Source organism: Doryrhamphus excisus, linkage group LG18 (assembly GCF_037039965.1).
Source record: "Doryrhamphus excisus strain RoL-2023G ecotype Guam linkage group LG18, RoL_Dexc_Guam_v1.1, whole genome shotgun sequence".
NCBI lineage: Eukaryota > Metazoa > Chordata > Actinopteri > Syngnathiformes > Syngnathidae > Doryrhamphus > Doryrhamphus excisus.
In genome coordinates this window covers 14,162,285-14,186,743 of record NC_136374.1, presented here as the reverse complement: position 1 = coordinate 14,186,743, position 24,459 = coordinate 14,162,285, and the positions used below count along the sequence as shown (strand labels likewise).

The 24,459-nt window shown below is 39.6% G+C and overlaps 1 protein-coding gene across 2 annotated transcripts in view; it reads left to right on the top strand.

The window, feature by feature from the left end:
* igsf21a (immunoglobin superfamily, member 21a) overlaps positions 1 to 24,459 on the top strand; it is a 186,408-nt gene that overhangs the window by 46,334 nt on the left and 115,615 nt on the right. For both annotated transcript variants that reach the window (XM_058054591.2, XM_058054592.2), the window contains exon 2: positions 16,097 to 16,209. In XM_058054591.2, the coding sequence (XP_057910574.2) occupies positions 16,097 to 16,209 (113 nt within the window). The remainder of the gene's footprint in view (positions 1 to 16,096; positions 16,210 to 24,459) is intronic.

Genomic DNA, 24,459 nt, shown 5'->3' with positions numbered 1-24,459 from the left:
CACAATGACCAGCACAAAAAGCTTTCTAGATCTTCCAGAATCTGAACCTATTCCAGCTGTATTTCTTTGGATTCCGTGCTTCCCGTGAAAACAATCTGTTTTATTTTATTCCACCCATGGCCCACCTCCAGGCACCACCACTCCACTGTGGTTGCTCAGAAGGACTTCCAGTGTTGTGCCAATACCTGAGGAACCCAACCTTAGACCTGATGAAGGGTATAAGGGTTGTGTTTGAAAAAACAAACCAAAAAAAATGTAAATTCATAAAATTTTGCGATAAATGCAGCTCATTTGCTGGTTTATTAATCACATTCTCTTTAACTTGAATTGCACTGCCATTATATTATTATCCATTTTGCACATCTCAATCTCACATTTTAATGATCTTATCTTAATTATCTTAAGTGTCTGTGTTTATTTACTGTGATGGCTAATTTAACCAAAGTCAAATTCTTTGTTTGTGTTAGCTTGGCCAATAAATCTGATTCTGGTACTTATTTAAGTGTGACATAGGGAGCGAACAGTCTGGTTTTTATTTTGGCGATGTGATGCTGGAGACTGGACGTTGTCTTTTAATCCCAGAACCTGCCAGATGTGATCCATCTATGTGTGCTTATATTAATTTCCCCTCTTGTCCCTAATGCAGTTTGGCCCAATTAACACAGTAGCTCTTTTAGCAGTGGGAGGGGTGGGGTAGGAGGTGGGGGGGGGGGGCGCATGTGTCAGAGTTGCAATTGGCTGCAGCTTTGAGCTGAGTGTGATCCAAAATGGAGGGACAGCTGTGAATACCAATGCTTCCTGCTTCCCCCAACCTGCAAAGAGTGATAGGTTGTGCTCTCTGCCTTTGGCTTCCTCAAGCCACTTTAGAAATGCATCATCTGCAGAAGGTCAAAGTAGGATGGGGAGAAAAAAAAAACCTTAAAGGCACACATGAGTGCACAATTAGAGGAAAAACTGAGACGCCTAATGGGGAATTTGGGGAATTCCTTGGAATGTAAAAGTAATTTTAAACCCATTTATGCCATTTCTGTGCCTTTTTCAGCATCGAAACAATGGGCACCATTAAGGATGGGTGGTTCATTTCAATTAGAACACCATTTCCAATGTAGGCGTATGGCTTTTAGAAATAGACGTACAGTTGCTTGAGATGCAGTTCACTCTAATGCACTTTGGCTAATGACTGGACAACAAAGGGACGAAAATCTACATATTTACAATATTCAGAAGTTGCCCACAAACAATCTTGTCATGGTTGTCTTGCGATACCCTGACTATACACACATTGTGAAAATAGTTGGTATCATTGCGCCAATGGAAAAACCCACACATATCACTGGATTAATTGGAAACTCAAACAAAAACAATATATATTTTTTAAACTTTTGGTTCACCGTGAAAAATTAAGTACCGTATTTTCTGGAAAAACACTTCCAGATTCAGAAAATATGAAAACCTCAGCTTGTCAAAATGAAGATGTCACCGACCCACCGCCACCATGTCGCTATCGCATGACCGGAAGTCAGCTTCGACGACAAGCCAACATATTGACATGACTCAGTCGCCGTTCTCCTGATATTTTGTTGTTTTACGTATATCCGTAATGACTCACAAAAGTAAATTCACTTCTCGTAAGTCTAGATGAACCATTCCCTTTTTGATACAACTACCGTATTTTCTGGACTATAAGTCGCTCCGGAGTATAAGTCGCACAAGGCCAACAATGCATAATTACGTAGAAAAAAACATACATGAGTCGCATTTTTTGCAGGTAATTTATTTTCCAAACTACTTAACCAAAACAGACATTACATCCTCTTGGAAGTAAAGTTCTAAGATATGCTAACACAATGGTTATTCAGCTACACAAAAAATAAACATAAACAGAAAAGGTGTCCAGTGTTTATGTAACATAAACTGTATTTTTCATTTATAAGTCGCTCTGGAGTACAAGTGGCAGGAACAGCCAACCTATGAAAAAAAGTGTGACTTACAGTCCGGAAAATACGGTATTTACCTGTAGTTACTTTCCTAAAAAAAATAATGAAATAAGTAATGAAATTACTGTCATCGCTTGGCTTTGGCATTCTGGCAGCAATTCCAGGATGAGAGAGATGAAACCAGACTGCAGGTAAAAATTGATTAAATATTTTTGCCCTGCATCGACAGTATGCCAACAAATGAGCAGTAACCAAAGCAATGCCAAAGACTGCCTAATAATAACACACCACATTTCACGACCGTAATGATGCTGGAAGTCGCTATTAATGAGATTACCCATTAATAGAAAACTGGTAATCAAAGGAATTTTAACAAAGTGTTTAAACTTACAGCAATCGCACCATTTTTATCCAAACCATATGTAACAAGTGTGAACAGATCCTTTTTCTCTCGGTGCTAAACAGTCTTCTCAAACCGATGAATATAAATACTATGATCCTTATATTCTTACACCACTTTCACACCAACCAGCTAATAGTTAATCATTTGGAGCAGCTTGAAAGGCTGACTAACAGGAAATAGCCACAGGACAGAGGACATGTCTGCTTTGACGGTGCCATGCCAGCTAGCGGGAATCATTAGGCGACAGCAGAGTTAATGCTGAGTGATCAATGGTGGGTGTAAATTTTGCCATAGGGGCAACAACAGTGATGAAGGATCAAACTGGAATACAATACCTTTTAGTTCAATCAGGGCGCATTTCATCATCCGGTTCAAGTGCAGAAAGGTGAGATGATGAAGGGGAAAAAAGGCCACTAAAGGTAACTATTGTAAGGTTACATTCAAGCATTTCACGATGTTGCGTCAATTGTGAAGTCATTTCCTTTGTCAGAATATGAATAAAAGAGGAGCTCAGAAAGCTACCATCATTCCTCCACATGAACAGATGGAATGAGAAGGTGTAGACGGGGGTGTCCAAGTTTTCCCTTGTGGGCTACATGCTGAAAAATTGAAGGATGTGGGGGGTATTTTCATATTTTTAAAACTATGTTCCGATCAAAGTTTTATGCTGCTGATACCGATCCCGATTATCCTTGAGTGAAATCATCTGATACTGCTAAGGTTTTTTTTTTCTTGTGAGAGCTGCTTTTACAAAATGAAAAGAGCTATTAATTTTTGTAATATTTATTTGACCAGAACATTAACAAAATTCTGGTATCCACAGCTCATATTTTGTATTTCTCAGTGCATTTATTTCTACAAACATGAATGAAAAGCAGGTTTGCCCGTCTCTGCTGGGCCCCTCCAACCGCATCCGCTGCCCTATGAATCGCAAATGCTGCCGACCTGTTTTTTCTGTGCCCTCAGCATCCCGGAGAGGAGACAAAATGTCAGCACTCGTACATCAACTTAGCACCACTGCTGTAGTCCGTCCCACACTTGCCTGAACAGCGGGTTGGTACCGTGGCTTTAACCGCTGCCTGACGAATGACCACATCACGAGCCAAGTGTTTGGCTCCCTAAATGCCACACCAATCTAAAGATTTTTAAAGCGCCACCCCAGTGAGACGTATTTTGTGGCATCTTTTGCAGGGTCTTTTGCAGACATCCTGTCTCACAAAGACAGGATGTCCCGCCCACAACAGACATGGTTGTTCTGATTGCTGGAGTGGCAGAGCTGATCGGCAGATACCGATGTCGATACCATGCTTTTTCATTGATATCGGCCGAGACCGATCGGTGGCTAATCGATCCCCTATTTAAAGCTTCTTAATTTTTGTTTTTGCCAATTTTTGTTATACATTTGTGACCGGGATTCGGCCTTAACGGGCCCTTGACCAATTAACGGTAATGGAATCAATCATGATCGCGGACCAATCACAGTGGCAATTAAATTACTCCAGCTGTTATGGTTAATGCTACTCGACTCAAAATTAGTCAATAAAATTGTTTGTATACTTGTAGGAACGATCCATTCATGTTCGATTCCGCTACTCAAATGGAACCATGGCTTGCTCAAAACTAAGTTGATCAAGAAAACCGATCATTTAAAAGTGAAAGTGAAAATTCTTACTGAATGCAGTGCCAAACCGATGTGTCTCATGTGTTCTGAAACTGTAGCGGTAAGTGTGAAAAATCTACGAGACTCATAGCACATATTTACAGCACAACATGTAAATGAGTATTCACTGCAGATTTTATGAATATTGGAGCAAAACAACATCTTTCGCTGATGGGAGATTTGTGGTGTGCCGCTGGTGCATCGAACCCACCCAAAGGTAAACAAAGTATTGTTGCGGCTTTTCTGTTAGACACTTACTCAATTATGATTTGATATTTTTTCAGAGAAAACAATGCAGTTTTATTCATTGTTTGCACAGTGAAACTTTTTATTAATTATGTAAAATTCGGTCCTGTTTTTTTTTTTTTTTTATGCAATTTAAATGCCAAAATAAATGTGTTGTCGGCCAGTGGTTCTCAGTTACTTTATGTCATGCACCCACTGGGGGACAGAAACATCTTCACACCGGCTCAATTTGAAATATTATTGAGAAACTGATATTATCTGTATTGTACAGACTGAACTTGAAACTGAAACCTGAAACTGTACACGGTGCATTTTTTTTTTTCCAAGACAACGGGCACGATTGTGCATCAGTCACTGACAGTTTTTTTTATTTTTAATTTTTCTCTGCTTGCTTTGGCTGGTTTGGCTAGTGATATAAAGTCAGTTGGAAAACTGATTGTTGTACTGAATGTGGTGCTTTTTTTTATTTTTATTTTTTTAGAAAAAATACAATCAACAAGGCTGACAGATTATTTCCCTGTTTACCATGTTTGCATGAATCTTCAGAAAACTTCACACAGCTCATTAAAAATAATTAAGTATCACTTACACCCACACACAGTACACATATAGCTGAATAATAAACAATACATATATCAACTTCTCATCAACCCATGTCAATTTCACACTTAAAATAATGTACAGATGTATGCTCCGCCCACTCCGAGTACACATATGGATACAGATAATTATGTTGGCTGAACAGATACAGATGGTGGTGTACTCTCTAGGGATGAGCCGTATACTTGTTATAAATAAGTATCGGATAATGCATTCATGCATGAACACAGTGCATCATACACGGAAAACATAATACAGTCCCATCAATTAGGTTTGACTGTAAGGTAATTGACGTTGATTGGCATGTGATGTGTACAGTACAGTACAGTACAGAACTGAGTTGTGTGTCTTGTTTTTCAGTCTTAAGTGCTTTGTTTTGGTATATTTTTGAGATCAAGGCTTTAAAACAAGGAGGCTCCACAACAGTGGAAAGGTTAAAGCGCTAGCTCGGAGGAGGATTGCACATTAATGTGAAAAGCAAGTAGATCCACCATGTCAGCCGCGCAATCAATCAAGTGTAAGTCAACATAGTCAAAATAAACAGAGTGCATTGCGCTGACACGGCGCTGACATTGCATCACATGACGTAACTCCACAAAAGCATGGCGCTGCCACAAATCTGTCTCAACTGTCCATCCCTCCACTTTCGATGCCGCTTACCCTCACCAGGGTCCGTCTCAGATGTTTCAACCTTATTTCATTGTTTTAATCAGCGCTCCAAAGCATGTAATTGGCTTTGGGTGTGTTCCCATTCTCCTTTGCTTAAAAGTAAAGGTTGACTGTTAGAACGAGGCTCTGCTTACCTCGCCAAAACCACTGATGCTCTTTAACAGAGGTGACTCACGGCAGACGACTTTGATGCATCTTTTGCTGTGACGTTCCTCGGAACCACGGGCGACTCTATTGAAGCGCATCTTGAAGAGACGGAAGAGGTTTAAAAGCTGCTGAAACAAAGCGGGCCAGCAGTGGGCTGGTGATGCAGGCAGCGGGGGGGCTGGCAGGACTTTAATCCTGGCCGCAGTGCTGATAAATGGGTGCCAGAGTTTCATTCATACCACTGCGCTTGGCTCCTCGGTGATGATGGAAAATGCTGCATGCCCGTGAGGCCTTTTGATGTGGTAGCCAAACATGGATCATGGCCCCCCTGTGTTGGGCCGGTCGGGGGCTGCTGGTGCTGGGCTTGCAGGTGGATGGAGTCGGGATTCAGGTAGCTTTGATGAAGAAACAGAAGAGTTTCTTGGAAGTCTGAAAACTTAACGGGGGGGGGGGGGGGGTGTGGATGATTTCTTTTGTTTCAGGTGGTGCAGCGTTTTGAATAATTTTAGTTACGAGGGAGGGGATGTCATATGCGGGATTAATTTGCTGTCATTACACGGCCATATTTGAGGCAATTGAGTATTTTCATGGTTGATTTTTTTTTACTCCCATATCATATTTGGTCCTCCGACGACCTAGTTATGTACGTAGCTGTAGCTTTCACACCTTTGTATGGTGTCTATATGTGAAATGTCAATACATGTTTACACTACAAGTGATTAAACAATGACATTTGCAACTTATGAGTAGCATAAGTTGATAATCGATATTACTGATAATGTTTTCGGGTAATTTTTTTATTAATTATTTGAGATAATAATGCAAATACATTGTATCAAAAATGATTTACTTAACAGTATTTAACATTGTAATTGTCATAAAATAACATTGTAACATAATAAATGAAACAAAAAATCCCTTATGAAAAATTTGCATCAAAAACAATAAACTTTAATTATTTACTTAACAGTATTTAACATTGTAATTGTAATAAAAATAACATTGTAACATAATAAATGAAACAAAACATTTTAAAAAATCCTTTATGGGGGAAAAAAAAGAAAAATTGCACTAAAATAAAAATCATAATCATAACCAAAAACAATAAAAAAATAGACCCTCAGCACAACACTCCAATAAAAAGCACACACAATAAAAACTGTCACGTCTTGTCATTGTGGTGTTTTAGGTCAACCCCAGGATGTGCGAGATGAGACCTGATGCATCTAAAATTAATATTTATTAATATTTGCTGACGTGCAGCGACAGGAAATCACAATATAGATCATAAACAAATGACAATGCTTCAACACAGGGAGAAGAGCGCACATGAATGAAATGCACATCAGCAAGTCTAACTAAGAACGTCAAGGTTGGAACAAAGAATGGATCAACACAGGAAGTGACTACAAAATAAGGGCATGGAAACAGAATCGAAGGCACAAAAGAGAAACAAAACAAACAATGCAGATTGTGACAAAAAAAACTATAAATAGTCTCTATAGTCTCAAGTCTCTATATAGTCTCAAGTCTCTATAGCAATAATTGAATACTGTATTGTATTGAATAATAATATCTACGAATAATGAACATTGGGTATTATTCCTTAACAGGAAGGCTTAAAATGGAAACTGTTTTATACCGACCCATACCTCCCTCCGACCACTTGGCCACTGAAAACCAATACAGCAATATATTTGAGATAAATCATTTTTAAAATTTTACAAACAATTGATTGAGAAATGTGCAATGTACCGCTGTCACAACAACAACAACAACAACAATATGCCTGATAAAAAAAAACCTGTTATTTTGTCTTAGACACTATTCATCATCAACACAGATTATGCTTCAGTCATCCATAAAAGGTTGGTTCGGATTTCACAAAGAGCAATAATCCCTGCAGGGACATTAGAACATGCCTTGCCCAAGGACACCTCAGCTGTAGAAGTCAAAGGTGGCAGCATAATAAGGTCATGACTGACCGTACTCCCCCCTTTTTGCTAACATTCGATAGGCTGAAATTATGGTGAGATTCAATTAAAAAGCGCATCCTGTCCTTGGGCTCAGCCTTAGTGCTGCACTTAATTTAATATGCTCTTTTTTTTTTGAACGCATCGCACACGGCCCACTAGTGATGATTGTATAAGCACGGCTCAACATTAACGAGCCGGCGTACAAAGTGATGAAGCGGCAAAGTTTAAAGGTTCTCCTTCTAAATAGCCACACATGGACCGGAGGAGAAAACCGACATTTTAGCCGTAAAAGTATGTGATACAATAGCGGAATGGAGAGAAATCTCGACACAGTCTGTCGTGATCTCTTAACCGAGTATATTATTCGCAATAGTTGTACTTCATATCTTTTCTACCACATCAAGGCCGACCGTTTTTTGTCATTTGTATCTGAAAAGGGTTTGTATTAACACAGACGCAGCAAAAAAAAAAAGATGATTAAATGCTCCGTCTCAGCTTGATGTTCCCCTCACTAAATTTTACCCGTTTGACATTCAGAGTGTCCACCTCATTTCCTGCCGCCCGCTCATGACCTGCACTGGTGCAAGGCTTCACACGTTGAATGCACAAACAGTGATTGATACACTCCATGTTACCACGACAACTTGCTTCCGTGGCAATGCAGAGACCTTCATTAATATGGCATCCCGGTCCTGTATGGCTTATTTAGGACACAATGGTATATTCCGTTGTGAGACATGTAAAAAAAAAAAAAAAACCTGAGTTTATCCCAAAAGCTGCCTGGCATGTACAAACATGCAGAGGACCCAAACTGATTATACTGCAGGCTTTTATAGAAATTGGAATTAAAGAGCGGTGAACAACAAGATAAACTCCTATTTGGAAGATTACTTTTTTTGGGGGAGGGTATTAGGCTTTGGGATTTGGGGAGCACAATTTATATTTACGCTGCAGGTGTCCACTTTGTTTTACGAGGCAAACAAACGCGTTAAGACCAGAACCGACAACTTCTAACGCGGCTTGATCGTGTTTCTGTCAGCAGCTGATTTGCCGAATTAGAAGGCCGTCTGACTTTATCTACTCACTGCAAGTTTGTTTGCATTGGGGGCTTTGTGTTGGACGTCCAAATGTGAAAAGCAATAACATTTAGCTAATAGGCTCGCATTTATCTGATAGGACCTTTTAAAAGAAGTCATTGCTTTTGTTCAGCTGTCTCAACGAGCATGTTGAATAACAAGACTTTGTCACCGGCACACGGCCGTACGGGTACAGCTTATCCCAGCTGTCTTTGGGCGATAGGCGAGGTACCCCCTGGACTGGTCGCCAGCCCATGGATTTTTTCATGTTTGAAAATTATATCATTTATTAATTCATTTTCTACCGCTTTTTTCTCACGAGGGTTGCGGTGGGTGCTGGAGCCTATCACAGCTGTCTTCGGGTAATAGGTGGGGTACACCCTGGACTGGTTGCCAGCCCATGGATTTTTTCATGTTTGGAAATTATATCAATAAAATTCATTCATTCATTCATTTTCTACTGCTTTTTCCTCACGAGGGTAGCGGTGGGTGCTGGAGCCTATCCCAGCTGTCTTTGGGTGATAGGTGGGGTACACCCTGGACTGGTTGCCAGCCCATGGATTTTTTCATGTTTGGAAATTATATCAATAAAATAATGTCAATAAAATCCAATCCAGACTTGAGTTCAATCCCACCCTTGGCCATCTCTGTATGGAGTTTGCATGTTCTCCCCGTGCATGCGTGGGTTTTCTCCGGGTACTCCAGTTTCCTCCCACATTCCAAAAACATGCTAGGTTAATTAGCGACTCCAAATTGTCCATAGGTATGAATGTGAGTGTGAATGGTTGTTTGTCTATATGTGCTCTGTGATTGGCTGGCCACCAGTCCAGGGTGTACCCAAAGACAGCTGGGATAGGCTCCAGCACCTCCGTGACGCTCATGAGGATAAGCAGTAGAAAATGAATGAATGAATGAAGTTAATTATTTGACCTTTTTAATGATTCAGGGGAGGGCTGCACGGTGCTTAAGTGGTTACCGTGCAGACCTCACAGTTAGGAGACCCAAGTTCAATCCCACCCTGGGCCATCTCTGTATGGAGTTTGCATGTTCTCCCCGTGCATGCGTGGGTTTTCTCCGGGTACTCCGGTTTCCTCCCACATTCCAAAAACATGCTAGGTTAATGACTCATACCTTGAATACAGGTATGAATGACAACTGGGATAGGCTCCAGCACCCCCGCAACCCTCATGAGGATAAGCAGTAGAAAATGAATGAATGAATAATAACAGGTTTCATTTAAAAACTGCATTTTTATTCAGCTGTGTTGTCATTGACTAATATTTTAATGTGTTAATGACAAAAATAATAACTACAAATCTGTCTACATTTATCTATCTATCTATAAGAACAGTTCCATGATTATGTCATCAGCTCTCCAGAGGAAATACACAAGTTAACAGCACATTTATCCTGCTCACATCCGAGGTCCCAGACGGATTCATGTTTCCTCCTTTGTGAACGGTGCAGCCATGAAATGTCTGACGCTCTGACTCTCCCGACACCGCTTCCTAAGCTGCTTATGCCGCCTTGTAATTTCTTTCACCTTGTGTGGTTTTTATGCTTCCATATTGCAAAGACTAACTTTGCGTCCTTAATTAATTGAATTTATGCTAATTAATATCCTGGGACTTTATGGAATGTAGCATGGCTTGTGGTCCTGACGCTCATGAAGCTGACTTGGCAGGTAAATGCTTCCTCGACTGGCAGACCTCCTCATATGGATCCTTGTTGGGATTGGTACCAAACTGGCACCTCCATCGATATACAACTTTAACTTTGTAGACTGAAACTGATACACTTTTAACTGGTAAATTTAATGTTCAAAAATACATCATTTAAATAACGGGACAATTCTTGGCTGCACGGCGGTCGTGTGGTTAGCGAGCAGACTTCAAAACTAGGAGACCCGAGTTCAATTCCACCCTTGGCTATCTCTGTGTGGAGTTTGCATGTTCTCCTCGTGCATGCGTGGGTTTTCTCCGGGTACTCTGGTTTCCTCCCACATTCCAAAAACATGCTAGGTTAATTAGCGACTCCAAATTGTCCATAGGTATGAATGTGAGTGTGAATGGTTGTTTGTCTATATGTGCCCTGTGATTGGCTGGCCACCAGTCCAGGGTGTACCCCGCCTCTTGCCCGAAGACAGCTGGGATAGGCTCCAGCACCCCTGCGACCTTCGTGTTTATATATATATAGATATTTTTTTAATTTATTTTTTATATATATTTTTTTTACAATTCCGTGTCATTGTTTCATTGAAATGGACTAGTACTACACATTTAACACACGCTGTTAACAAACATGAAAACAGGTTTCTTGGCGGACGTTAACAGGAAACTGAAAGCAAAAGTGACAAAGAAGCCCTTGGTTCTTTTATGGCGTATTAAGTGGTGCAATGGTGGACCCTTTTCTCTGTGTTGTATTTCCTGTGTGGAAGCGACAATTGTCATCAATGTCCTGAAGCACCATCAGGGCGAGAGGATGCTGATTGGGGTGGAGGATTGCAACAGACATGTGGCCAATACGTGTCATTTAGCACAATAAATCATATTGATGGTCCATGTTTGTTCCATCTGTAAGCGGCTATGTTTCACCTCACAAGCTCTTTTTACGTTTCGTCCGTTTCTATGCATCTTTTTTCTTTCGACACTTTCAGTAAAACTAAATAAAAGCAAACAAGCAAAAATGCTAACCTAAATTGAGACAAGTAGAGCTGAGGCAGGGATGGCTAGACTCATTTAACATCTTTTAAACTTTAATAGGTTCTGTTCCAAAGTGCACAAGTTTGCTAAGATCAAAGGTCAGATCAGAAGGTCAGTGGTCAAATTTCCCTCAGATCTTCAAACTGGCATTGATTGTTGTATAAAACTAAATAGGATTTTGAATTATATTCCGTTAATGGTCGTGGAGATTAAAAGTCAGTCAGTGGCTGTTCATTTCCTTCTTCTTTTGACGACGAAGAATTTTCCATCAGTTATCTTTTAGGCAAGCCAGAAGCCCATTAATGAAAATATATCTGCTCCAGTATGGTGGTTATTGACATCAAAAGTAAAATAGGTACGCAGTTTTTGTAATATTTCACAGATTTGGATTATTATATCGACTTGGATTATTATATTGTACCAAACCAATTAACTTTTCAGTCTGAATGATGAGGTCAAATCTATGTCGTGTTGTTCAAGCACCTCTCACAATTTTATTTTTTAAAGCTTCTGTATTTTATATCAAGACAAAAACACCACAACTGGCAAGATCACAGAGTCTGTGATCATCTGTGGGATGTGAGGATTCCATATTTTCCACTATGCTTAATGCAGTCCAAATTATCATTATTGACCGTGTCATGCCTCGTTAAGGTTTTGCTGGCATCTTGGTCCATGGAGCGCCGAGGCTATCTTGTTTAGGTGTGGGTTCCACAGCTGAGGAAGATGGAGCATCTTCATCACATACACACTAATAGACAGGAGACAAGGATATGGCATGCATTTTTTTTTTTTTTTTAACTACAAATGTGTTATTATTCTGAACGGATATTGTTTTGAGAAGCTAAACTCCGAGTACCAATCTGGGTGGTAAGTCACCTTTACTGTAGTACACAGGGGATCACAGGGGGTGCTGGAGCCTATCCCAGCTGTCTAGCTGTTTTATTTTATTTTATTTTATTTTATTTTATTTTATTTTATTTTATTTTATTTTATTTTATTTTATTTTATTTTATTTTATTTTTCATCATAAGATTAATACAAGCAAAGCTCTTGTATTCAGGTAAAAATCAAGTATCATTTATTCATGTTTTTAGAATGTGGGAGGAAAACATAGGAAAACCCACGCATGCACGGGGAGAACATGCAAACTCCACACAGAGATGGCCGAGTGTGGAATTCAACTCGGGTCTCTTAGCTCTGCGGCCTGCATGGTAACCACTCGTGCACCGTGTAGCGCTCCTACAACTTAATGTACAAGAATCTGAACTATCCATTTAAACTACTTTGAGCCCAAATCTGACACCTCTAGTATGAATGGTGGTGCAATTAGTGCTACAATATACAGGATAACACCATGGCCACTTAAGTTCAGCAGCGCCACAGGAATCGTTGAAACTGGCTGAATTACTGAGGGACAAAAACAGCAGCAAACTCACACATGCACCTCAGCTGTGTCACTAATGGTAATGGTTTAATTTCATTTGAACATGCATCAGATTACAATTGAATGCATCACATAATCAGTTCACAGTTCCACATGTCCAAAAGGAGTAGGAAGAAGCAAAGCTTATTAAATCCTACCCCTCCATCTGGTACTTTTACAATCAGTAACTGTTACATTTGCTCACTTCCTGCTTTCATAATATAGTTTAATTTTTTTTTTATTTTATTTTTGTCACGTACCAAAGTACGAGGTGATATGACCATCCAATGACATAATGGGTACCATACTAAGTGTCAATATAGTGATATATATAGCACATCATGACTGGTTCAAGTCCTTGTATTTAGCAAACATCAACTGCTCATTGTTGTGCATTGTTTGTGCAAATGTGAATAACATCTAATGAGAAGCCCACACTTCATAGCGTATTTATGTAAATGTGGCCAAATAGTTGAAGTTGCAACTCACTCTTTTTCCTGAGCTTATTTTGACGCATTTAAAGACCAAATTGATGATAAAAATGGTCAATCAGTCTTCAAACCCTCCCCGACTCCATTTACAAAAACATTTTAGCCTTTCATCTCTTCGCTGAATAATGTATTAAAACTTTAATAAACCATCCGGGAAGGGGAAGAGATGCAACTTCCTTTTTATTTGACTGTAAAATATTAATTTTGACTCGATATTGGCTGTAAATATGCTTCTTTTTGTTTTTTTTTGAAACTGTGCAACACTGGGGAGGCATGGTATTTTTGATTTGTTGTCCTTTCACAATTCAATTTGAGATTAAACATTCAAATTGTCACTTTTTGAAACAAAAAACACATTTTTTATTCAATGTAGCAACATGCATCAATACTATATAAAATTCTCTCTGTAGTTTAAGCTGCTTTGCAACATAGATAAAGTAAAAAGTGGTACACTACCATGAATCACAACCCGCCACCCAAAAATAAATTTAAAAAATCCACATATTTGGGTTCTGGCCCATCAGTGGATGTCTTTTGTTTGCCCGTTTTAGCTCAGCAAATTGGCATTATTAATGGCGGAACGCCGAGTTTGCAGCCCTCATTAGATTATGTTGTTGTGATAGATGAAAACAAGACAAGGGCCTCTACAAGCAGCTAATATACGCCAATTAAACACCCTCTGGCCGACCACTCCACACCTGCTTACACATAAATGGACTTAAGTTTGAGGGTAATTTACCGTTATTAGCTGCACTAATAGATAGGTGTATTGAACGTTGTCCTCCTGCTTAGGAGTACAAATATCTTCCTTGTTTATGCTGCAACTGATGGTAAAGCACGGCCTTTGGGGTCTTTGTTTTTGCCTTATTGATATGCCCCCCTTTAGCCTCAGAGTACATGAGGTCGACTGGCATAAAGAAAGAAAAAAAATAAGCAATTACTGTGCGTGAAATTCAAGGAGCCGTTTGGATGACGTGACCGCGATTGACTTGCGTGGGAATGAGAGTGAGTGTAACGCCGCCTGCATGTGCCCCGACTCCTCCAGACGTGAACCACCCTGACGAGTGCATCACCCGTGCAATTTGCTCTTTTGAAATTTCCCATTCCTTTTCCTGCATGGTTTCCAGTACTGGCAACGCCACGTTTTACTGATGTCACACTGAATTGTCCACAATGTATTTGTGCACCAACACCAGTGGACGCCGTGATCATTCAAATATTGTACTTTAAAGGAGCGATATCTTCCTCATTTCAGGGGATTTTGAAATGATATTGTGGGGCGTTATAGTAAGTTTATTTTAATAAAACAGCCCTTAATTGGTTCCAGACCCGACCAAGATTTCCAATTTCCACAAAGTAGGATTCAGTATTAATAAATGGAATATTTTTGTACTTAGGGCAAACAAACCTGTTTATGATTTTTTGAATTATTATTATTAGAGCTCTGCAGCCCATGAAATAACACCCCTATAGTCACCTTCACATTTTTAGAGGTTCACTAATTTTTTACTTCATTTCCTATAAATGTTATGGTAATGGTAATGGTTTAATTTCATTTGAACATGCATCAGATTACAATTGAATGCATCACATAATCAGTTCACAGTTCCACATGTCCAAAAGGAGTAGGAAGAAGCAAAGCTTATTAAATCCTACCCCTCCATCTGGTACTTTTACAATCAGTAACTGTTACATTTGTTCACTTCCTGCTTTCCATAATACAGTTTAAGTTTTTTTTTTTTTTTGTCCCGTACCGAAGTACAAGGTGATATGACCATACTATGACATTATGTGTATCATAGTAACTGTCAAAAGAAAGAAAGATAAAACATATAATTGTATGTGTGGTGTTAGTTTAGGAAGAATTATTCTGATGATTTAAATAACGATCAGACTAAATTTTATGACCAATTTATGCAGAAATTCCAAAGTTCTAAATTCACTTTATTTTTCTTCCAGCTGTATATTCTTATTCCCTTTCAATATGTGTGTTAAGTAAAGTTTTTAAAAAGTCATAAAAATGATAAGAATATGAATAAAATATTCATATTCATATAGTCAAACAACCATTCACACTCACATTCATACCTATGGACAATTTGGAGTCGCCAATTAACCTAGCATGTTTTTGGAATGTGGGAGGAAACCGGAGTACCCGGAGAAAACCCACGCATGCACGGGATTGAACTCGGTTCTCCAAGCTGTGAGGCCTACGTGCTAGCCTGACATATAAGTAGTGTAACTAATATTTGAAAGCCATTAAGGATAGTTTCCATCCATCTATTTTTGACCACTTTTCCCGTTCAGGGTTAAAGTCGGGAGCAATTTTTCGGGAACTGATCCCACACCAACTGTGCACACTACTAGCAATGGTTCCTCAGTGATGTTTCTCCTCAAGCTTCCCATTCCTGTCACTCCAAACAAACTTGCTGCGTCACAATGTATCTTCTCTTAATAAATACCGAGACCCTACAGCAGTAAACACATTAATGGCGTCATTAACGACTTACAATTAGCCACTTATAAAGAATGAGGGATGACTGGAGTCATCTGGGAGGAGCGAGGACGTCTTTGAGCACAGGTGGCTAACTTGCCTTTCACGCTACACAAATGGGTTTTTACCAGATGGGACGGAATTTAAGTCATTAGCTGCTTCTTTTTTCTGCTCTGTATACTTTAAATTCATGAACACCTTGCAGCATCACCGCTATTTTCCTTCAAGTTCTACATAGTAATGTTGTTTTTTTGTGTGTGTCATGGCAGGATACTTGACAGTTACCATCGAGCCGCTGCCTCCCGTGGTTGTGGGTGAGACTGTGACCCTCAAGTGCAACTTCAAAACGGACGGAAGGCTCCGGGAGATTGTTTGGTATCGGGTGAGTGAGCCATTAATGCTCTCCAGAGAAGAAGACCTTTATTGTGACACAATGAATTGGCTGCTTCCTTTCTGTATCAGGCTTTTATTTTGGCCAGCTGCGCGGGAGGCATCTCTGGCTGTCGTTGGCGTTGCTTAATAGTTCACAGCTGGCGATTTGACGGTTATTAAAGTCCCGAGCGGTTTACTACGCCACGCAACTGCTGCCAGTAATTAAATTTCTGTTGGGGAAGAGTGAAAAAAAATGTGTATGCTTGTAGGAAGTTTATTTGGTTCACAAAATCAACACTGTATTAAATTAAAATGCATGTTCGTTGACATGCACTTTAAATGGAAACTTCCTGTCTAAGATTTATGACAAAAACTCAATAAGAATATTGAATATTCTGATTTAATTTGATGGTTTTATGAGCATTTCTTTTATTCTGTTAGTTCTGGCTCTTCTAAATAAAATTACAATTGTTGCAGACAACACAGTAAATATCTATTTTTACAGGTTTAAACATTGTATTCGCTGAGATCACTTTTTTTTTGGCCGAGTTTTGGAAAGTGTTGTCATCATAGTTTAAAGTGATGGAAAAGGACTTAAAAAGAAACTCTCCTCACAATTGCTCACAGCCGACAAACAGCAATTTGCTGCGTGAAGGTCTGTCGGAAACACAAAAACAATTTGGACTCGCAGCTGGAAAGGAAGAAACAGCTGCCCCCTGTGTCGCTCTCAGCTGTCCACGCCTCCGACCGCTTCTCTCCAAACGCATCCGCATTTTATATTGATGTCTTTCTTTTGTAATAAGTGATCATTCAAGTGTTGGAGAATGCAGCTCGGTAGAATGAAACTTAAGTATTTTCCAGCAGTGCATCATAGCAAGCTGTTAGGCAAAGTGAAAGTAAAGTTATATCAAAATAAAATTACTTTTGAAAGTACCTTTACTTAAAAAAATATAAAATTGCTCCCAAACATTGATTATTTCATAAATGATGAGTATTTCATGGTTGACTATGGCCTACTATTCGTCAGAAAATATAATAATTATAATAAATTCATTCATATTCTACCGCTTATCCTCACGAGGGTCGCCAGCCAATCACAGGGCACATATAGACAAACAACCATTCACACTCACATTCATACCTATGGACAATTTGGAGTCGCTAATTAACCTAGCATGTTTTTGGAATGTGGGAGGAAACCGGAGTACCCGGAGAAAACCCACGCATGCACGGGGAGAACATGCAAACTCCACACAGACATGGGCGATGGTGGAATTGAACTCGGGTCTGAATTTTCTTTGTTAATTAATTGTGGATACTCCCTATATATGTCTCTGGTGAGTGATGTCACAATAGAGTCGTTGGTGAATACCTGAACTGTACAAAAATCGGTTATCTAATGGGAAAACAGCTCGTTAGTGACCATTCATCCAATGGACAGGTATTATCATTATTATTGTTGTAAGCAGGTGATAGGTGATGGCCTCCTCTGTTTGCAGCCTGGCAAACATGGCTTCTTTTAAACCAGCAGTCCTGCATATCCAACAATTGGACATTGTTTTCCTAAAAAACAAAATATTTTTGAAGGGGCATTTTTTATATTGGTCCATGTGTTTGTTTAAGGGTTGCTTGGTCTCTCCAGTGTTCGGATCATTGCACTCTTCGATGCACTGCACTGTATAAACAACAGTCCTTGGGTTGAACCAACTTTTTTTTCTGAAATGTGGTATATTATGTTTGGAGAAAATCCTTCCGAGTTTCTCTGACAAACGAGCCATGTTAGTACCACCAAAATCCGCATCCATTCTGTTTCGGTGCTCAGGCTCAGGTGTAGTGCCCAGTCTTTGCTTTCTGGATTTAACAAAGGCCCAGTGAGGATCCCTAAAGTTAGAAAGAGCCTTCCTAATGGTTGTCTGTTCTTTTTGTATTCGGTCTGTTGTTTGTAGTTGTGTTCTGAGTAGCAGTGGACGGACCCATCCAAATACAACTAATAATGATCCCAACGTTGGTATCAGTATTGATCGATATCAATGTAAATAGATTGATACTGAGCCCTCAGTTGGTTTCATGCCCAACTGCATCTGTTTCATTCAAGATGCAACCTATCTGTGTGAAAATCCGTGCTACTTGAACAACAAATTTGTTTGAAATCTCACCATCAAGGAGTTTATCACTACAATTTAAAAATAACTATATAAGATTTTTTTTTTTTTTCATTGGGGACCCCATTGCATTTTCCAGGGACTCACTAAATTCACCATCTGTGAGTCCTGGTCCTCACAACATTGAACATCATTGTACACTACCGCTCAAAAGTTTGGGATCACTTGCAAATTTCTTTGTTTTCCAAAGAAAAACACATTTTCATGCATTTCACACACATTTGTATCCATTTCACAAACAATTAAAATGAATGAGATGATTTTCAAAGAAGGATGTACATTTTTGCATAGAGGCCTACTATCAACAACTGTCAGTCCTCTGCATCAATCTCCTGGTATGGCTGCTAATCCAAGTTCATCATTTTATAAGGCTAATAGATGATTAGAAAACACACCTAAAAAATCTCTTACCGTGCTGTTAACTACTCCCTTCAGAGAGCAGCACAAACTGGGTCTAACAAGGACAGAAAAACGCTGCACAACTGTGCAAGAAGACAAATATCTGAGAGTGTGTCAGCATGTGTAGCATTAATTTATCTCATCGTTGGTGCATGACGGCGCTGTTTTTCACCACATAGTCTACGTATATTAACCTGAGCTTTAAATGGTCAAATGTGGTTTAAATAAGGTGTTTACATGTGTTTAAAAAAAAAACTTTGAATTCATGCAATTCATGCAATGAGTCAGCCTTTTCATAGTGGCTTATACAGCACTGATTTTATATTAATTATGATAGTTGTAACACCAACATAGTGACACTGATATATGGTAATGGTAATGGTTTTATTTCATTTGAACATGCATCAGATTACAATTGAATGCATCACATAATCAGTTCACAGTTCCACATGTCCAAAAGGAGTAGGAAGAAGCAAAGCTTATTAAATCCTACCCCTCCATCTGGTACTTATACAATCAGTAACTGTTACATTTGTTCACTTCCTGCTTTCCTTAATACAGTTTACGTTTTTTTTTTGTTTTTTTTGTCAATTTCAATGTTGTCTTCTGCATTTGTTTTCCTTTGTTGCTCTTTTGTTTTGTTTGGCACACTTTGCAGTCAACTTGTACATAGCGCTGCTTTAAAACAGTGATTTTCAAGTGGTGGGTCTTGACCCAAAAGTGTGCCGCATAGCCGTTTTCGGTGAGTCACGGACATATCACGGCACTGTAGTTGTTTGTTATGAGTTGTTGCTTTGAGGTCATCATTCAATGAGTTAACCTGTCAAGGTCAGAAAGAAGCAGATCCGTAACATTATACATGCGTGTACACGTGTGTATCATTGACCACGGTCCTTTATGCGATGGTGTAATTACATCAGATGGGAATGAAATAGTGTCCTCCTTCCTCAGACAGCTGCTGTTGAAGTAAGCGCTCCGTGCATGAAGTGTTCTCACGAGGAAAGTAAAGCGGTAGTAGCAGAGAGTGGCCCCATTTCTCGGGTGGCCACGACTCAGCATAACTGCTGCTAAATTATAAATCAATGGCCCATAGTTGGCTGCCAAAGTTTCTTTAATCTCTTGCTTTTATTTGACTAAATACTGTTGACTTCTCATTTTACCTCCAGTTGCAGTGGAACCGAGGCTGACACTCACCTGGGGAATACTTCTATCTAATCGAAGCTTAGCCAATCAGCAAGACTTGTGCACAGACTGAATATTTCAGTGCTTGCGGCGTTGCATCCTGACATATTCTGTTTGAGGATTTTTAAATGCATCCAGACTGCAGTTGGAATTAGCGCTTTGGAGAACCTTTTAAGCCACAATTAATCAAAACGCTCTTCAACGTTATGTGCGGAACAAGAGCGATAACGGCAAAGGATTTGAGTCCCTTTCATATTGAATACTTGTCTGTTTTATCATCCATCATGAATTAGGCCTTTTCTGTAAAGTGAAATGTAAGGGCATGCAAACTTGACTCCTTTAAAGCTTTTTCCGTCTTAGCAAGATTGCTTCATATTTTATGAAATAAACTGTCTGTGCACTTTTTAACCTCTCCAGCATTACTTAGATACTGTATGTTTCTACGTATAATTAAATAGAAAGCACAAGTATGATGTGGCAGCTTGCAAGCGGTTGACTGAGCAGCAGAACAAGGCCAGCTTTAAAGGCAAAAATCTAAAATGTCAACGGAAGAACCTTGTTGACTTTGAACAATCTATTTTTACCATTTTATACCATATTTTATACCATATTTTATACCAACATTTGCTATATTATTTTTTTAAATTTTATATTATATCTGTTCTCGTACTTAGTATATTATTTTATATTTATTTTATTTGTTCTTCTACTCCAGTGGCAAAATGCTAAGCCACAATATAGTGATATGTTGGAATGGCTGATCAAAACTATTTAAAATTGACAGAAAAAATATAATTTGGCTTATGACAGAAATTTTTGTTATATCGCCCTATTGCGATAATTATTATTATTTTTTTTTAAATATACCTTTTGTTGTGTTGTTTTACTGTTTCACTGTAGGTTTTATGCTTTCTTTGTAGCACTTTGAGATTTCTGTAATGTAAAGTGCCATATAAATACAATTTATTATTATTATTATTATTATTATTATTATTATTATTATTATTATTATTATTATTATTATTATTATTATTATTATTATTAATGCATTTTGATAACGGAATCAAACCATGTCCTGCAAAATCGAGAGTGACAAGTTGCAAAAAGCTGCTGTGGATTGCTAAAAACACAAGAGTTGTAATTTTTGTTTGGATTCTGAATGACAATATTAATATGGGTATATAATAATATATATATATTAATATTTATATATATAATGAAAATATTCATTACAGACCTCACTAAGATTGGCAAAGTCCATGAGGGACAAAACAGAAAAAGAAAGCAGGATTTCATGGATGAAAAGCCAACAAAAAGTGGTGTGAACGGGTGTATCAAAAAGTCACAGTAGGAGAAAGCTAAAGATAAACAGAGGACCCACAGCGAGGAAAACAAGGCTGGTGGTCACCAGACCACATGCTCCTACTCTCACCCACGGTCACAAGCTTTGGGCATTGACAAAAACAGCAAGATGCAGGATACAATCAGTTGAAATGAGTTTCCCCCGTAGGGTGACCAGACTCACCCTAAACAATAGGATGGAGGAGCTTGCTTATCTGGGTTGGAATAGTTCCGCTGTTCTATTACATTAAGAGAAGCCCGTTGACCGTCTAGTCCGATTGCTTTCTGGACACTTCCCTGGTGACGTGTTCCGGGCAGACACAGCCAGGAGGGCTAGGACATGCTGGAAGGATTATGTCCTGCAGCTGACAATTGGAAGAGGTGGCCTTCTGGGCTTTGTTACTGAGATGGCTGGGTCCAGATAAGTGGAGGAATATAGATGGATGGACGGATGGACAAAGCAAACTATTTCATCATATGAACTTTTTATCAACTTTACTATGAATTTCTGGCTGCACGGTGGGCAAGTGGTAGGCGTGCAGGACTCACAGCCAGGAGACCCGGGTTCAATTCCACCCTCGGCCAACTCTGTGTGGAGTTTGCATGTTTTCCACATGCATGTGTGGGTTTCTTTCAGGTAATCTGGTTTCCTCCCACATTCCAAAAATTTGATTAATTAGATTAATTAACAATTAGATTAATTGGCGACTGAAAATTGTCCATAGGTATGAACGTGAATTGTTGTTTGTCTATATGTGCCCTGTGATTGGCTGGCCACCAGTCCAGGGTGTACCCCGCCTCTCGCCCCAAGACAGCTGGGATAGGCTCCAGCACCCTTGCGACCCTTGTGAGGAAAAAGCGGTAGAAAATGAATGAATGAATAGATTAATTAACAATTAGATTAATTGGCGACTCCAAATTGTCCATAGGTATGAATGTGAGTGTGAATGGTTGTTTGTATATATGTGCCCTGTGATTGGCTGGCGACCAGTCCGGGGTGTACCCCGCCTCTCGCCCCAAGACAGCTGGGATAGGCTCCAGCATATAGTATGTGACCCTCGTGAATCTGATTATATATTCATTCGGATTGGCACTTTTCTTTCGGAATGAGGCGTATACAAAGGTTACATTCTTTCCGTTTGAGCAAATAACCCGAATGGAGTTGGAATATTTGGGTCCAAAAGGGAATAAATTGTGTTTATATGCAAATGAGCTGATATCTGCATTGACACACTTCAGAGTATCCCTGGGTTATTCGTCCTTTTTTTAAAATATATATATATATATATATATTGATAAAATAAATAATGATAAAATCTTGTAAAAGTAGCTCTCACCAGAAAAAAAAAATCTGTATTGGTATCGTTTCATGGTTTTAATCAGTATTCGATATCGGTATCGGCACCATCAAACCTCAGATGCATCTTTTCTTGTTAACATTGTCCGTCTTGTCTAAGAGCGGCCATAATGCCTCGTCTACCTCCTTGCACCATCATCTCCACAACCTACAAACGGATTGCAGCCATTCGTCATTTTGTGGGCGTACGGCTATCCAAAGGCAACACAGGCTTCTGTTCTTGCCCCATGACATATTCACTGCGATGCTGTCAGCACAGAAACGTGTAGTTAAAGCATCGACCAGCTGCGTTTGGACACGGGCCAGCTGCCTTAATTGCTTGGAGAACAACACAAGGTTTATATGTGGAAACACTCGGAAGCGCTGACCCGACTGCAAGCACACATTTCAACTTCAAAAAGAAGAAGACGAAAGTTATTGTGGGATGAGACACTTGATGCCCACACAGGCTCAGCGCAGCTCATCTTCTTCTAATACCCCCGACTCGCACCGTGGCCCTGAGGGGGAGGCTACTCGCATTTCCTTTTGGCCCACATTTTGACAAATCCCATTAAGGCTGTTTACAGGGTCCAAGCACAATATATCAGCCATGCAAATGACTTATCTGTTGTCTGCCAAGAAGCATAGAGAAGCCACCTGAGGGACTTTCTGTCCCCTGACTTACTTCAAAATGTTGCAAACCTTTAAAAGTCAAACCCAATCTCATCCGGAGGGATTTATAGTGGAATCTGTAAAGTTGAAGAGTTTGGTTTACAACCACATTTTTGGGTAAATGTATGCCTAAAAAGTCAAACAAAACTTTGTCATCATGCATGGCACCATCCAGGACTTCAACGAATAATAAGACCTAAGTTTTGGGATTTTGCTGGTTGATCTGGAAAATATTATGAACATCAGTGCCATCCCCTTTCGGAGCGTGACCAATAGGCACGTGTTTTGACCACTGAACACATCCATACGCCTCTCTGCTTGGCATGCAACCCGCCTGCCCCAACCCCGAGCCCAGTCCCCAAACTTGGATAGAGTTGCCAGTGCATTCCACACTGGCTCACATTGCGTGAAATGTTCCCCTTCCAAATAAGTATTTGAACTGGGGCGGTGGGGATTGTTAAAGCTGACTGTTGGAATGGCGGCACGGTGGTCGAGTAGTTAGCGCGCAGACCTCACAGCTAGGTAACCAGGTTTCAATTCTGGATATGGAGTAGAACGCATGCACGTTCTCCCCGTGCATGTGTGGGTTTTCTCCGGGTACTCCGGTTTCCTCCCACATTCCAAAAACATGCTAGGTTAATTGGCGACTCCAAATTGTCCATAGGTATGAATGTGAGTGTGAATGGTTGTTTGTCTATATGTGCCCTGTGATTGGCTGGCGACCAGTCCAGGGTGTACCCTCACCCTTGTGAGGAAATGTGGCAGAAAATGAATGAATGAATACTTTTTAACTAATTCATTGCCAGCCATGTTCAGGGACCAGTGCTCAATGCTGCCAGGGTTTGGGGGTATTTTGCTGAACTTTCAAGACCCACAGAATATTGAGTTTTAGGACTACAAACTATGTAAATAAACTTTAGACTCTCTTCTTTCATCAGAAAAAAAGTTTGTTTTTAGCCTTTTGGGGTCTTTATAAATCAGCAGTAGTACATAGGGTGGTTCCAGCAAAAGTACCTGATTTTGACCAAGAAACAAAGAATTAAATTCTCCAGAGAGAAGCAAAGTCAAGCGGAATGGTGACTGACATACATATGTTTTGTTGTAGTGACACCTCAAACATCTCAACAGATGTTTAATTCTATCAAACAACAAAAATGACACAGATGTA